At 34.3% G+C, this 17,996-nt stretch overlaps 1 protein-coding gene across 1 annotated transcript; it reads right to left on the bottom strand.

The window, feature by feature from the left end:
- Positions 1–13,929: 13,929 nt before the first annotated feature.
- On the bottom strand, positions 13,930–14,895 carry LOC141509723 (olfactory receptor 2AJ1-like). The gene has a single exon (XM_074219467.1). It carries the CDS (start codon positions 14,893–14,895, stop codon positions 13,930–13,932), a length of 966 nt encoding a protein of 321 aa, XP_074075568.1.
- Between the last annotated feature and the right edge of the window lie 3,101 nt (positions 14,896–17,996).

The following is a 17,996-nucleotide window of genomic DNA, read 5'->3' on the forward strand; positions in this document are numbered from 1 at the left end:
GTGTTCTAAGGGGAAAAAAGATTTTAATGTAGAGATGCTATGTCAGTTACAAGGCATAATACTTTATGTGCCATGCTATTTGGAAATTTTGATTTTTCTTTTGACTGCTTTGTTTCCTTTCATATTCGAAATCTGTTAATCTCTTACTGATTATAATCATATGGCAATTTTGGATTCTTTAAACTTGAAAACTACTTGAAGTTCTGATTATAGGAAATTGCTATTGTAGAGGGCCAGCCCCAGGGAGGTATATTCACATATACTTGGTGACTTTTTCCATCAAAGATATGTGTGAATTATGGCTTATTGTATAGATCTATTGGCTCAAAAGTGAACCCTGACCTAGGATAACCTGTGGCTTCGGAGGTAGTTGCAAAAGGTTTCTTTGATAGAGAAGCATGCAGATTTCTAAGAACAAAAATTGTAAGTTTCCCCAGGAAATTGTAAAACTGGGTCTCCTTTGACTGATCATTCCTAAGATAAGGTTTTGCTATAAAAAAGTCTGAGTTTCCAAAAATAAAGTTGGTAGATTTTCACCTCCCAACCTTTTGTGTTTGGATAGATTTGTCTATACAACCTGTCTCTCAGAAATTCATGTCCAGACCCACACCAGAGGTGTTGTGAGCGATATGCTATATTTTAGTAAGTATTACTACTGACTTATTTGGTCTATGGCTGTCATGAGGTATGTTAATAAAAGGGATATCATTTCACCAAAGGTGCCACTAGTCCTGTGGGTTTGACATACACAACTGCAGGTGGAATACTCATGGAAAATTCCACTGAGGGAATGGTCATCAGCAAAACTGAGTCAGTTTTCTCTTAACTGGAGATAGTGTCTCACCTACAATACCTGAAGCCTACCTCATTGCAATGAACTGTCTATATGATCTCCACCTAGAAGAGAAATCTAAATATGCAAAGAACCATATCTTTTAGGTCCCTGCTTGTTCTTCATAGCAAATTACTATAATCATGTTGGATGAGTCATTTAACCTACAATTCTCTAATTTCTAGCTACTAGGCAAGTGCTTAGCTTTGGCTTCTGTTACTAGCTAAATATTCCTATTTCAATTGAGATCCTTTAATATCTCACAATGCAACAGGGAGGGTTAGGCAAATGATAAAGATTTGTGACATTAGGGTATGATTATCATAAAAGTGATTATTTTAAGGAAAGAAATTTCATAACTGATTTTATCAGAAAAAAGATCTGTGATTTATTTTAAAATTCTCTTAAAAAGAGATGAATTTCAGCTAGGAGGTAAAATTTTTTTTGAAAACTATGTAATGGATACACAGTGTCTAAGTCTTAGTCTATATTTCTAATAAAAAATTCATTTTTCAGCCTCTAAGAGTTTTGCTTCTGAATGTTGTCCCCTTGTGTAAAAATGTTAATCTGTCATGTCAAGTTCTGTTCTCCTGCAACTCAGTGCTAAGTTGGCCTGTATAAATTCTACCTGATCTATTTTGTAGTAACAACAATTAATTCCTTTAACTGGTTTAACAAATCACAAGAAAAAAGACATATTGGATGACGAGAGAGAAATTCTTTGTTCTTATGCATTCCCTTTGAAATCTAATTATCAACAGGAATTTGAAAAAATATTATAAATTATGAGAGGATCATAACGTAGGACTATGTCATCTATATGGAATCTCATTGATTGCCTAACTCTGTTTTATGATTCTTTTTCCTTTCTACAAAAAATGCCCCCAAATTTTGTATCAGGGTTGGTATCATTAATGATACCATCCACCCATGGGTTTAATAAGATCCTAGAGAATAAAATTTCATAGATAAAACTAAATTTTTATTATTTCACTTTTAATCTAAGAAAATTATTTTAATGAGAATTGTAGAGTGATTCAGAATATGTGAATTTTAAGGAGGGACAGGTCTTTGCACTCAAGCATGTTCCTTGGAGGAAAAGATATCAATAAAACCAGTCCTCAATCTGTAATTAGATGAATTCCTTGGGAGTAAAGAGATCTGTAACTTTTAAAATTCCAGCTCTATTTTCAACCATTGTTTTAAGTTGGCAAATGTGCATTTAGAAAATTTTGATTTGGAAATGGGGTAGACTAACTTTTAACAATACTTGCTATGCTGATCCAACAATCTGAATAGCAATTTAGAATTATGACCAAAGGATAATAAAAATATGCATTATCATCACTGGGTCTGTATACTATGAGTTCATGAAAAAGGGCAAAAAAAAAATCCCACATGTACATTAATATTCATAGTGACTCTTTTTGTAATGGCAAGGAATGGAAAATTGATGGGATGCCCATCAATTGGGGAACAAATTGTGGTATACAAATGTGATAGAATATTATTGATCTATAAGAAATCATGAGGAGCAGAATTTCAGAAAAAAACTGGAAAGATTTGCATGAACTGATTTCTGAGTAAAATGAACAGAACCAAAAGAACATTCTATACTTTAATAACAACATAGAGTAATGATCAACCATGATGGACTTGTTCATTTCAACAGTTCAATAATCAGATAATTTCAAGGGACATGATGGAAAATACCATTCTTATCCAGAGAAGAAACTGTGGAGTTTAAATGAAGACCAAAGTCTATTATCTTCAATTTTTAAAAGTTGTCATAAGGGGGAAAGAGCCAAGATGGTGGGGTAAAGGCAGGAATTCCTGCAAACTCCCTCCCCATAAAATTCCAAAAGCTGTCAAATTATGATTCTAGCCAAAATTTAGAATGCCAGAACTCACAGAAAGACTGAGTGATACAATTGGCCAGTTCATGACAACTTAGAAGTTTGGTGGGAAAGGTGTGTTTCACTGGTCCTGGGGATAGGAAAAAAGTCAAGACCCCAGCACAGGACAGCCCAGGGATCATCTGGAACATCTTGAAGGGGTGGTGAGAGAACTCTATTGCACCACAGTGAGCATGGAATGAGCACCAGCCTCAAAGCAGTCCTGCGGTGAGAAACTGAAGCAGTAATCAGGGAAGCCAGCCTGCACCTCCAGAGTGCAGCCCACAGACAGTAAGGGGGTAGGTAGGGGGAGATTGAAGAAATCTCTTTGCTCTCCCTGGGGAATGGCTCTGCTGTTCATCCACACTCAGATCCAGGTTGCATTTTGAACTTCCATACTATGATAACTGAACAAGGACCTTTCTCACAGCTCCAGGGCAGAGGGGAGCATCTATGTTCATCTATGTATCAAAGCACAGAAAAGCGAGCATAAAACCTTGGAGGAATAAAAGTCCCAGTGGGGTGTCCCAAAAAACCCCCAAAGCCTTGGAAGTGTGGTAACTTAGTCATAGGCTGAGGAAATGAGCAAACCAAAGAAAAAGAAGAATCTTACCATAGAAAAATACTTTGGCCCCATGGAAGATTCAGAAGAAGAAAAACTCGAAGCTTCTGTATCCAAAGTCTCTTACAGAAATAAATGAGCTCAAAAAAGACTTTGAAAACCAATTAAAGGAGGGGAGAAAAAATTAGGAAGAGAAAGAAGAGGGATGCAGATAAATCATGAAAATCAAATCAACAGTTTGGTGAAAGAAATGCCAGTAAATTACTGAAGAAAATAGTATGCTAAAAACCAGTTTAAGCCAAATGGATAAAAGCAAAATAAAAGGCAAATAAGAAGAAGAATTCCTTAAAAAGCAGACCTGGCAAGCTGGAAAAGGAGATAAAAAAGCTCTGTAAAGAAAATAACTCCTTCAAATGCAGAATGGAACTAAAGGAAGCTGATGAGTTTGCAAGAAACCAGTAAGAAATAAAACTCATCCCAAAAAAAGATGAAAATGTGAAGGAGAAACAATTTAAAATTATTGGACTACCTGGAAGTCATGACCAGGAAAAGAGCCTAGGTTTCATTTTTTAAGAAATAATGCAAAAAATTGTCCTGAGAACCTAGAAGCAGAGGGTAAAATAGAAATTGAGGGAATTCACCTGTCACCTCCTGAGAGATCCTAGAAGAAAAGCTTCCAGGAATATTATAGCCATATTCTAAAACTCCCAAGTCAAAGAGAAAAATAATAAAAACTGCCAGAAACAAACAATTCAATCATCATGGCTATTACATAGGATTTGGCAGCATCTACATTAAGGGCTCATAGGGCTTGGAATATAATATTCTGGAAGGCAAAAGATCTTGGTTTACAACCAAAAATCAACTACCCAGAAAAACTGAACATCCTCTTTCAGGGGAAAAAATGGATTTTTAATGAAACAGGGGACTTTCATAGTTTCCTATTGAAACAACCACAGTTGAAGAGGAAGTTTGATCTTCAAGCATAGGACTCAGGTGAACTATAGAAGGGGTGGACAAGAAAGACTAACTCTGAGGGACTTAATGATATTGAACTGTTTAAATTCCTGCATGGGAAGAAGATACTGATAACTCACATGAACCTTCTCATTTATAAGAGCTGTTAGAAGGAGCCCATAGACAAGGTACAGGAAGGAACCAAATATAATCATACAATATAGTAAAAAGATGCAGTCAAAAAGGAAAGTACTAGGAGGGAGAGAAATGAGATGAAGAAGGGGCTAAGATAATTCACATAAGACTCAAGAAGAAACTTTTTTCAATGGAGTGTAACATGGGAAGAGGAGGGGGAATGAGTCAAGCCTTCATTCTCATCAGAAATGGCTCAAAGAGGAAATAATACACACACTTCATAGGATATAGAAATCTATCTTACCCTAGAGAAAAATGAGAAGAAAGGGATGGGATAAGGGGGAATGGGGAGAGGGAAGAAGAGAATAGGTGATAGAATAGAGGGAAGATCACAGGAGAGGGTACTCAGATACAACACACATTTGAACAGGGAGAGAATGAAAGAGAGAGAGAGAGAGAGAGAGAGAGAGAGAGAGAGAGAGAGAGAGAGAGAGAGAGAGAGAGAGAGAGAGAATGAATAGAATAAATGAGAGTGAGGAGGAACAGAGTGGAGGGAAATACAGCTAATAATAGCAACTGTGGGGAAAATATTGAAGCAATTTCTCTGGTGGACTTATAATAAAGAAGTTAACTCACCTCAGAGAAAGAGCAATTGGAATTCAAACACAGACTGAAGTACATTTTTTTCTCTCACTATTCTTGAGGTTTCTCATCTTCTTGGGGGGGGGGGATTTATGTTTACTCTCATAACAAAATTATTATAATAATATAAAATAGATAAAATAGAAACAAACAAAAAGAAGTTGTCTACTATATGATATCTTTTTTCTCTCTCTAATGTTTTCCTTATTCAGTTTGGATCTGATTCTTCTCTCACATCATGTTCAATATAGATCTATGTCTAGCATGGTTATAAATATAGAGTGTACATCAGATTGCCTACAGTCTTGGGGAAGGGGGGCAGAGAATGAAGAGAGAAAAAACATAAAACTCAAAACTTTGCCAAATTTTGAATGTAGTTGAAAAAACAAATAAATATTTAAAAACAAAATGAACACAAAAAATGGCTCATTATGGGATCCCTAAAAAAAAAAAAGGTTAGGTCAAATTTTGAGTCTAGTCAAAACTGGCCTTAGAATAAGGTGAAGCTACAACTTTTTCAACTCAATAGATTTTATTTGGAAATTAAATATTCTCTGAATTCTACCTCTGCTTTATTAGGGATGACCAACTTTGAGGTCTTTGCCTTTGTTTTCCAATAGGGGTGTGTACTAAAAACATTAAGCTAGACTTAAGTGTAGCATTCCCTTTTGTCAAAGGGTCAAGTACTAGATTTTTGTGGCATTTTTGATGAATCTAAGGACTTATCTGATACCCATTTGTCTTTGTCTGTGTTATGATTTGGAGACCCATTAGTGATGGAGAAATCCTGATTTTCCCTGGAGATCAGAGTCCTCTCTGATTCCATTCCTATCCCCCCTCCCCTCAGCAGGGAACAGTTAGGTTAGCATTTTATATGTATAGATTTTGTAAAACATCTTTACAAATTAGTAATTTTTGGCATAAGGAATTAGGATTGAGGGAAAGATACATAAGAGATAATTATTTATAAAGTAGTCATCAGATTTGGAAGGGTTGTTTTCTTCTATGTGTTTTGTTTTGTTTTCTTTTTCTTCCTGGGGCTGGGGATAATGTAGTCTATAACCAGTCAAATACAATTGTCCTAATTCTCTGGACTGCCAAGAGGTGCTGCTTCTATCAAGGTTGTTCATCTCATGATGTTGTTGATGCTTACATTGTTCTCTCGGTTCCTCTCTCTTCTCTACTCCCTTAAGTCATTCCATGCTTCTCTAGAGCCCATCCATTTATGGTTTCTTATAGAACAATAGTATTCCATAGTATTCCATAGTATTCATGTACTATGACTTGTTTAGACATTCCCCAATTGATGGGCATCCCCTCAATTTCTATTTCTTTGCCACTACAAAAAGAGCTTCTATGACTAGTTTGGACTTTTTCCATCTTTTAAAATTTCTTTTGGATATAGATCTAGAACTGAAATTGTTAGGTCAAAGGGTATGAAATTTTATTGCTCTTTGGGTATAGTTCCATATTGCTTTACAGAAAAGTTGGATCCATTCACAACTCCACAAGCAATGCATCAATGTTCCAATCCTCCCACAACCTCTTCAACATTGATCACCTTTCCTTTTTCTCATCTGGGCTAATCTAATAGATGTGTGATGATACCTCATTGTTTTAATTTGCATTTCTATAATCAGTAGTGATTTGGAGTAATTTTTCATACAATTATATATAACTTTAATGTCTTCATTTGAAAACTGTCCATTCATATCCTTTGACCATTTATCAATTGGGAATGACTTGGGATCTTATAAATTTGATACAATTCTCTATATATTTTAGAAATGAGACCTTCATCAGAACTCCTGGTTGTGAAGAATGATTCCCAGATTTCTGCTTTCTTTTTAATTTTGGCAGCATTGATTTTATTAGTGCAAAAACTTTTTCATTTAATATAGTAAAAATCATTCATTTTGCCATTTATAATGTGCTCTAATTCTTGTTTTGTCATAAATTTATCCATTTTCCATAGATAAAATAGAGTATTTTGTGGTCTATTAATATATCTAAAGTATCCCTCTCTATGTTTAAATCTTGTACTCATTTTGACCTTATATTAGTATAAGTTGTGAGATGTGGAGCTATACCTAGTTTTTGCCATACCATTTTCCAGTTTTCCCAACAATTTTTGTCAATAATGAGCTCTTTTCCCAGAGACTGATAACTTTGGGTTTGTGAAGAAGTAGAATGCTGAAATCATTTACTGCAGTTTCTTTTGACACATCCTAATCCAATTATGCATTACTCTATTTCTTAACCAGTACCAGGCAGTTTTAATGACGCCTGCTTTATATTACAGTTTTAGATCTGGTAGATCTTAGGCCACCTTCCTTTTTTCCCATCAATTTCCTTATTATTCTTGCCCTTTTGTTGCTCCAGATGAATTTTGTTACTAATTTTCCTAGCTAGGTAAAGTAGATATTTGGTCATTGGATTGGTATGTCACTGAATAAGTAATTTGATTTGAATGGAATTGTCATTTTGATTATATTAGCTTACTCTAACCATGAGCATTTGACATTTCTCTGATTATTTAAATCTGACTTTATTTGGGTGAGAAGTACTTAAAATCATATTCATTCAGTTTCCAGGTTTGTCTTGGGAGATAGATTCCCAAGTATTTAATGTTGTCTATTGTTATTTTAAATAGTGTTTCTCTTTCTATCTCTTGCTCTTGGGCTTTGTTGTTCACATACATACATATATATGTATATATATAGAAATGCTAGTGATTTACCTGGCCTTATTTTATATCCTACTACTTTGCTGAATTTGTTAATTGTTTCAAGGAGTTCTTTAGATGATGTCCTTGTGTACTCTAAGTAAACTGTCACATTTTCTGCAAAGAATGAAAGATTTTCTTCCTCATTGCCGATTCTGATTCCTTCAGTTACTTTTTCTTCTCTTATTGCTACTACTGGCATTTCTTTACTATATTGAATAGTAATGGTGATAATGGGCATCCTTGTTTCACCCCTGAATATATTGGATATGGTCTGAGTTTATTCTGATTAAATATAATATTTGCTGGTGCTTTAGATAGATACCACTTATTATTTTAAAGAAAACTCTATTATTCCTAAATTTTCTAATGTTTTTAAAAGGAAGGATGTTGTAATTTATCAAAGGCTTTTCCAGCATCTATTGAAATAATTATATGATTTGTGTTAATTTTTCTATTGATATATTTAATTATGTTGAGTGTTTTCCTAATGTTGAACCATCACTGTCTGCCTGCTTTAAATCCAACCTGATCATGGTGTATTATTCTGGTAATAACTTGTTGTAGTGTCATTGCTAAAATTTTGTTTAAGACTTTTGCATCATTATAGATTGGTCTACAATTTTCTTCGTCCGATGAAGTGCTTCCTCATTTAGGTATCAGCACTGTGTTGGTGTCATAAAAGGAATTTGGCAGAATTCCTTCTACTTTTCAAAATAGTTTATGTAGAATAGGAATTAATTGTTCCTTAAATATTTGGTAGAATTCACTTGTTAATCCATCTGGCTCTGGAGACTTTTTCTTAGGGAGTTTATTGATGGTTTCTTCAATTTCTTTTTCTGAAATGGGGCTATTTAAGTAATTTATTTCCTCTTCTGTTAATTTGGGAAGTTTGTATTTCTGAAAATATTCATCCATTTCACTCAAGTTTTCATTGGCATATAGTATGGCAAGACAGTTCCGAAGCTTCTCTTCATTTTCCTCCTCAGTGGTGGTTAGTGCTCCCTTTTCAGTGTTGATACTGTTAATTTGGTCATCATCTTTCTTTTTTTTCATCAGATTAACCAAAAGTTTGTCTACTTATTGCTTTTTGCATAAAATCAACTCTAAAATAAGATCATTATTTTCTTGCTTTCAATTTTATTAATGTGTCCCTTGATTTTCAGAATTTCTAGTTTGATATTAAATGGGAGATATTTAATTTGTACTTTTTCTATCTCTTTTATTTGTATACCCAATTCAATGATCTCATGTGTTCTGGCTGATCAACTTTCCTCTTCAATCTCTCTTTTCCAAAAAATGCATAATTTTGTGCCACAGTATAGATTTTCCTGAATATTGTAGTGTTTTTGAAGGAGAAAAGGGTTTTGTTTTTATTTTTCCTAATTTTAAGTTTTTGTCTGATTGGCACAGTTTTTTCTCTGTCTCTCTCTGTCCTCCCCACCCCAAGTCTCTTTCTCTCTATCTCACTAACCCCATTTCTGAAAGCTACTGGTGAGCAGTAAGAAAGACTGAAGTCCTCTTCCCCTTTTTAGATAGATGAAGTGAATTTCTTAGCTGAGTGATTTCTAATTTTTGTTTAATATTTTGAAATGGCTGCCTGTGGTATCCTGTCTATTTCTGAAATGAAAGTTGTATTTTCTTGTATGTAATGGCATTCTCTTGTTGATGATGATGATGATTATGAAAAAGATAATGATAATGTCTATCCTGTGTTTTGTCAGAAACCATCACAATTAAGTAAATTGGATATAAGTGGGGGAGGAGCTATGCTAAATCCCAAGCTTTACTCTCTCCTCAGGAATAATTTGGACTACCTAGGTGGTCCACTGGACTACCTAGTCCCACTTTTAACTCTTCACTGAATCATGAACAATCAATATTTATCTGATTACTTCATTCCATTTATTTAATATGTCTTTTATAGTTGGAGGAAATCCAGGAAGCAGTGGGTGACCTTATTCTTTCCAAATTATGATCTTTCAGAGGTCTGTTTGTCCAGTCTATGACTAAAGGCATGGTAAGAATTGAAACAAAAGTTGCGCTAATTTATCAAATGTCTGGATCTCATTGTTTAGATTTTGACTTAAAATCTGTGAAAATAAATAATTGCTTACTGTGGTTAGGAATATCTCTTTTGTGACTAAGTGTATGATAGAGTAAAATAGAGACTTGAGGGAAACAGACCTACCAATAGACTAGTGCAATGATAGAGGCATGAGTTGGGAATATATTTGAGAAATGATGCAAAAAAGAAATCAACAATCCTGCGCAACAGATTGATTATAGGGAATGACTAAGATTTTGAGCCTGAATGAATGGGAGGCTCAGTTTGTCTTTGACAATAATAGAGAAGTCAGGTGAGTGAGTATTTAAGGGGAAAAGATTATAAGCTTGGCATTAGACATTTTGAATTTAAGATATCTACTAGCTATTCAGTTTGAAATAAGTGAAAGATAGAGTTAGAGATGCAAGAATGGAGGAGAGTTTGGACATTGAGCAATATAAGTAGATTTGTGAAGCATTAGGAAAGATAATTAAATTACTGGAAGCTAATGAGACTATCAAGTGAAGTAGTATGAAAGGAGAAGAAAAGAGGGTTTAGGATTAATTGGCTTGTTGGTTCATGTCCTTCATTATGGAAATAGACCAAATTAACATCAGTCCATTAAACATGAATTACAACATATCCAACTATGACTGATCAGAATAATATGAAATCATAATGCTTTATCTCCAGTTGGTCACAAATAGTTCATTTGAACATTTGGGGTGTTTACTCTAAACTTAGACATCTCAAGTGTTCTTTGGCCTGCTTCAATTTTGCATTGCTCATAAAACACGGAAACCTTTCTGATGATGCCACATCATGCTGGGCAGTTCTATGCTAATATGCCCCATGCTACAAATCACTGCTAAATCTCTAAAGAGAGACATTCATGGGGCAGCCAGGTGGCACAGTTAATAGAACACCAGCCCTGGATTCAGGAAAACCTGAGTTCAAATCCAGTCTCAGACACTAATTACCTAACTGTGTGATCTTGGGCAAGTCATTTTACCCCACTGCTTTGTCAAAAAAACTTTAAAAAAAGAGAGAGACATTCAGGGTGTTCAAGTCTTCTGACCTGCTGGTAAATGTTTTCCCTGGGTGAGTTCTCCATAGACTAGTCTTTTTGATGTGTTCTTCTGTTATTCTAACAACGCAGCCAGTCCATCATAGATGTAATCTCTGTAATAAAGTTTGAATGATTGGCAGTTTAACTCAATAAAGGAGCTTGGTGTCTAGAATCTTTTGCCAGATAATCTTCAGAATCTTTCTAAGACAATTTAAATGTAAATGATTCAATTTCTTGCCATGGTTCTGGTAGACTATCCAGGTGTCACAGGTACACAACAATGAGGTCAGCACAACCGATCTGTAGACCTTCAGTCTGGTAGGCAATCTAAAACCTCTTCTTTTCCATAACTATTGTTGCAAACCTCCAAAATACTGAGTTAGCTCTGGCAATGTATGTGTCAACCTCATGATCAATGTGTATCTCCCTTGAAAATGTACTGGTAAGGTAAGTGAATTTATTCAGGATGTAGGTACACTATGATTTAAGGACATGATTGGGAATAGGATACAGGTAAGGAGATAGAGAAGGAATGGTCAGATGTGTAGGAGGAGAACCAGAAAAGATGGGTATGCTGAAAACTTAGATGAGCCTATCAAGGAGGAGAGAATAATCAACAATGTCAATGGCTGCAGAGGGGTCAAGGAGACTGAGTATTGAGAAAAGACAATTAAGATATCATTAGTAACTTTGGAGAGAGTAATTTTGGTGGAATGATAAGGCTGATTATAGGGTTATAAGAGAGTGAGAGGAGAGAATTAGAGATATATTTTATCGTTTGCATTTTCAAGGAATGAATCCACAAAAGACAGTCAAGACATAGTATGATAATTAGTAAGGATTAAAGGCTCAAGTGAGGATTTTTAATTTCATTTTTGAGTTTTTATGAGTTTGTTGGTTTCTTTTTCTTGTGGGATCAGGCAGAACTGGAGGTATTTGTAGACAGTAGGAAATAAACAGGTAGACAAGGAGATATTGAAAATCAGTGATAGAGGAGATATCAGAGCAAGACAATCTATCACAGACAAGAGAAGAAATGGACAGTGTTAGCAGGTAGAGGAGTTAGCTTTTATAAAGATAAGAGCTTTGTTATCATGTGAGATGAAGTGATGGAGGAGATTTTTGGAAAATCATATGAATGATATGCAAAGAGAGAGAGAGAAAAGGGAACTTCTTGCATTATTCTTTCCCCTTTAAAATATGAGGCAAAAATATCAGCTGAATAAGTGTTGGCAGAGAATCATGTGAAGTTTAAAGTTGGAGGAGAAAGCTTGAAAAAGTCACTACAGAGGGTAGGATAATGATCAAATAAGACAGATGTAAGATTATTCTTGTAAAATTGAGAGCCCAGTTGAGGTTGTGAATTGTTTGGCTACCCCATTCAGAACACTTAAATAATTTTCTTCACTTCAGTTCATTTGAAGGTATGTAGGAGTTAAGATGGAAGATGAAGGAAATGATTCAACATAGAATACAAGTGGATAAATGAAAAAGGAGGAGAGGGGCTCAGGAGAAGAGGGCAGTGTTTATTGTGTACAAAGCACATTATAGTTTACTAAGGATAAATATTGAAAATGTAGACAGTCCAATCTCTCATGGACTCCAAGTTCTAATAGACAGACCACATAAAACGAGATGGGTTGGTAATATTGAAATATGAGAAGCAGAAGTTGAAGAGATAGAAGGATAAATTGATAGTATCGATATATTTGCAAAGGAATATGATTACATATAAATATCTAGCTATGTATGTATTCTTGCATGTATATAAATAATTATATAGTATTTCCAAATGGATTTACCACATTGGATTGATTATGAAATATATATGATGTAGCATGAATAAAAATTCAGAGGATGAAAAATTGTGCAAGAGTTTCCATCTATATCAGTAGCAAAATGAACTCACATATCAATCAGTAATCTGGACCCTAACTAATTGCATTCTGTGGTTCAAAGGAAAAACTCAAGATCATCTGCAACCAAATATCAAACATAATATTTTTATATATTCATGACAAAAATATTTTCTTTTTTTAGTAGAGAATAGGAATGTATGTGTTTATGTCTTTGTGAGTGTTTGTGAGTGAGTGTATGTGTGTGTGTGTGTGTGTGTGTGTGTGTGTGTGTAGAAATTACATTACAATCCTTGGACAGTGAGGAATTAATTGATATCCTAAAGTAAAAGCATACTAATAAGTTCAATGAATTTTGATATTACCCATGATGTAGTTACAAAAATAAAAGATTTTGGCAGGAATCAGAGACTTTAAAACATCTGTAAATATTATCTTTACACTTGCTTGTGACCTTCTGCATATGTGAAATTATTGTCTAATATAGAAAGTGGAGCAAGAATTAATAGCACTATTGTTAGTATAAATTAAAGTAGACTTCATGAAATAAATTCAACAAATACATAGAATACTGTTCCTGAGCAAATGGAGTAGAACCAAGAGAACAATGTACACACCAACATTATGAGATGAACTACCTTGATGGAAGCAGCTCCACTCAACAGTGCACAGAGAGAGAGGACAATTGTATTTGCCTGGTTATGGACAATATTATCCCCAATCCAAGGAAGAAAAACAAAACAAAAACAGAACAAAACAAAACAAAAATATACTGAAAAAAATTCTTCCAAATCTGATGAACACTTTACAAAAATTATCTCTTCTGTATCTCTTTCCCTCACTTCTAATTCCTCATGCCAATAATTATTCATTTGCAAATATGTTTAACAAAAGATATATGTAAAATGCTAACCTGACTGTTCCCTACTGAGGGGACAGGGTGGGGAAGGGACAGTGGAGAGAAATTCTGTTACTTGGAAATATGCATGTCTAGATGGATGAAAATAAATTAATAATTTTTAAATGAAAACCAAATAAATAGGAGAGAATATACATTTTCTCTGTTGGTAAATATTGAGTTTTTTAATTGATTTAATTGTATATTTAAAGGTAGTAAGAAGCATCATTTTTGATGTCATCTATCACCAAAATACATGACAGCTCCTTGTAATATATTCTACACATTCCTGTTAGGACATTAATGGATATTCAATATAATTTGACTAAATTGTCATTTCTACGAATAAGTGTCTTTCCTAAAACCTTCTTCAGGGCACATAAGACATCTTTATTTCTGAAGCTGTAAATAATAGGATTGAGCATGGGAGTGAGAATGGTATATGAGATGGCTAAGACCTTATTCTGACCTGCAGTACGATAAGATTTTGGTATCATGTATGTGAGGATAAAAGACCCATAATACAAGATAACCACAGTCAGGTGGGAGAAACAAGTGGAGAAGGCTTTTTTCTGGGCCTCCCCTGATTTAATGTGAAGCACAGTTCTGAGAATCTGACCATAAGATGCAAAGATGATGGAAAGAGGAATTAGGATAAAGATGACAACAGTCACATTAAGACCTTCTTCATACTGTGATGTGTCAACAGAGGAAAGTTTCAACAAGGCTGGGAATTCACAGAAAAAATGGTCAATGATCCTGCTGCCACAGAAAGGGAGGTGCATTATATAAATTACATGGATTGTAGAGTTGATCATTCCCCCAAGCCAGGATCCAGCAGCTAGAATGACACTGATTCGATGACTCATGAGGATGGGGTAGCGCAGTGGGTGACAGATGGCCACATAGCGGTCATAGGACATGACTGTAATAATAAGGCATTCAGCACCCACACAGACAGAGTAGAGGTAGATCTGCAAGCCACAACCCACGAATGTGATAGATTTCCTGCCAGATATGTAGTTATAGACCATTCTGGGAATGATGTTGCACATGTGCAAGATATCCATGAGGGAAAGGTGGCTGAGAAAGAAGTACATTGGGGTATGGAGACGGAGGTCAATGCGGATGAGAAGAATCAAGACTTTGTTTCCCATAACTGCCACCATAAAAATGATGAGAATAAAAGTTAAGAATAGCAGTCCATGGTGGTTTGGATCCAATAATCCTAATAGGATGAAATTGCTATAACAAGACTCATTCTTTTCCTTCCACATCATTATCATTTCACTGTTCCACCTGAAGTATAAAAGACAAATTTCAGAAAAGGAAGACAAAACTATTCAAAACCCCAGATGGAGCCAGTTGCTATAAACTTATAACTTTTAGCAAAAATCACTAGGCCAATGAGTTACAATTCAAAGAAATCAATCAGATGAATTACTCAAATTAACAGAATCTTTGGGATGATAAATTTATTTTTTATTATTTTTTATTTTTTTTATTTTTTGTTTTTCGGTTTTGCAAGTCAAATGGGGTTAAGTGGCTTGCCCAATGCCACGCAGTTAGGTAATTATTATTAAGTGTCTGAGGCCGTATTTGAACCCAGGTACTCCTGACTCCAGAGCTGGTGCTCTATCCACTGCGCCACATAGCTGCCCCTTGGATGATAAATTTATCAACCAAAGTGCTGAAAATATCCAATTTACTTACATAGGTAATTTTCCCTTCATAGTCTTTCCTAGTTGTTTGCTGATCTTGATAGCCAAGTAAGACTTTGATTCGGCCTCTCAATGCCTGATCGTTCTTCTCAGTCGTTTTCCAGTTCATTAAAGAATTCAGAAACTAATGCCAACTTTGGAGAACTCCATGAAATATGCAAATACATAAGATTCAGTAACAAAAAGTTCCCCTCTATATATTCTATATGTAATTTTTTTCATATAGTCAACATCATCGCTATGATATTAAATTTTACATTTACTTTATTTTTAATTTATAAAATAAACAATTCCATAGTATTGTATAATAAAAAATAAAAATGCAAATCAGTTTTGTGCAACTTGCTATTCCTTTTAAATGAATAAAAAAGTTTTCATGTATTTTTTTTTTGCTCTTTTGATCTTTCTTCACTCCAACAGAAGGTTACTATTATTAGACATAAATAGGAATATATGAGTGAAGTGTGCTTTGGTCAATGATTGGGGCATCAAGCACAGAATCATTGCCAGGATTTGTATTATTTGAGTCTAAAAGAGATATTCTCAATCCAGTTTGTGAAGGATTGTGCAATTTCAGTTGAGGTACAATTCAGACTCCTCTTCCTCCTCTTATCACTTGGCCCTTGTATGTATATTATACATTTATATGTAGCACACACATATAGATAGATATATACATACCCACATTAACATATACATGGGAATCAATGTATACATACATATTCATATTTATATAGAATTAGGTATTTTTTGTCCTTCATTTTAGAAGAAAGCCACACATCAGGAAAGTGATGCCATGATTAGCACATGAATTGGATTTGAGTGGGGGGGCTGCTGTGTTAAGTCACCAGCCTCACCTTCTCTTCCAGAGTCATCTGTGTCCAGTGGTTTTATATGAATCTGGACATCCTGGCGACAAGGCAGTCAGATTTAAGTAACATTCCCAAAGTCATAAAACTATATGACATAGGGGAATAGAGCACTGACTCTCAAGAAAGGAGGACCTGAGTTCAAATCTGACATCAGACATTAACTAATTGTGGGACTTCTAACAAGTAACTTAAACTTATTTGCCTTGCATCTAGGGCCATCTTCATTGTCCTGATTCATATCTGGCCACTGGACCCAGTGACTTCAGAGGAGAAAGTAAGACTCACTCAAATCCAATTCATATGCTTGTCGTGGCATCATGGCCCTGGTGTTGTGGTCTTCTTTGACAATGAAAGACAACTTTAATGCATGTATATAAAGTTATTTATAACTACCTTTAATTTTTAGACTTTCTTTGGATTCAGGTAGTTTTTATCTTTATAAATTTTTATTTTTAATTGTGCATTAACAGAAATCAGTCATTCTTAAAACAATATTGCTCTAACTATATATATGTATATGTATATATGTATGTATATATATACATATATATATATACATATATATATATGTATATATATATATATATATATATATATATATATATATATATATATATATATATATATATACAGTGTTTTGTTTTCTTGGTTCTTCTCTTTTTGGTTTTATCATTTTGTGCCAGTCTTTCCATGCCTTTCTAAGCTCATTGAGCTCATAATTTCTTAGTATAGTCATATTCCAACATTCCCCAAATGAAGAAGATTCCCTCAAAGGTCTTTGCCAACACAAAGCGAGTTGCTATAAACATCACATTTAATTTAAATTTATTATTATTGTTTAATTTCCCTCCATCTTACTTTTACTTATTTTCTTTCTCAGGATCTCTTTTTTACCCGCTCCCTTTTACTTTATTTTTTCCTCCCAACCCATCCTCTCCTCACCCACCCACCCTGGCTGAATCTGTACATATCTCTATATATTCATCCACATCTTATCCCACTCTCATTCAGAATCCTAATTTATATAGACCTCCAAATGTTCCCCACTTTGTTCCCCCAAGTTTACCACCTCTCTATATGTTCAGAAGATTTTTTCAAACTTCTAAATGTACACGTTATTTTCTCTTCAACTTAGATGACATCAACATTCCAGTATTACCAGTCCTCCACCCCTATTAACTTCCTCTATATTAGCTCTTCCTGTTACATCCCATTTTCATGATATAATTGCTTCTTTTTATCTTTACCTATACTATTTTGTTCTTTTAGAATCACCCCATCATTCATAATCCAGGCCCATTCTATCATTCAAACTAACTTAGTAATACTTATAATTTTAATTATACTGATAAATATTTACCTATATTTATATGTATGTGTGTATTTATATGTGCATATATATATATATATATATACAAGTGTGTATAATTTATCATAAATGACAGTTTGATATTATTGAGTGCCTTAAAGTTACTTTTCAATATTTTCTTTATATTTTTCTGGATTTTCTATATAAAATTTTTCATTGAGTTCTAGCTCATTTGTTTGAAATTCCTGAAAGGTTTTTAGTTCATCCAATTTCCATTTTTTCCATGCAAGATTATACCCAACTTTTCTTGACTGTAACCCCAGCTTTTTTGCTCATTGATATATAATGTTATAAGAGCTCTGTCTTTTAGAGTAGAGGATGCTAGGTCTTGTGAATGCCAGACTATATTTAAATGATATTTAAATTGTATTTTTTCCCTTGTTCCTTGCCATGTTTTCTCCTTAATCCGTTAGCCT

The sequence above is a fragment of the Macrotis lagotis genome, chromosome 1, assembly GCF_037893015.1.
Source record: "Macrotis lagotis isolate mMagLag1 chromosome 1, bilby.v1.9.chrom.fasta, whole genome shotgun sequence".
In the NCBI taxonomy this organism is placed as follows: Eukaryota; Metazoa; Chordata; class Mammalia; order Peramelemorphia; family Peramelidae; genus Macrotis; species Macrotis lagotis.

Excerpts from the sequence above, each read along its gene's own strand:
- LOC141509723 (XM_074219467.1), bottom strand. The coding sequence starts at position 14,895 with ATGTGGAAGGAAAAGAATGAGTCTTGTTATAGCAATTTCATCCTATTA.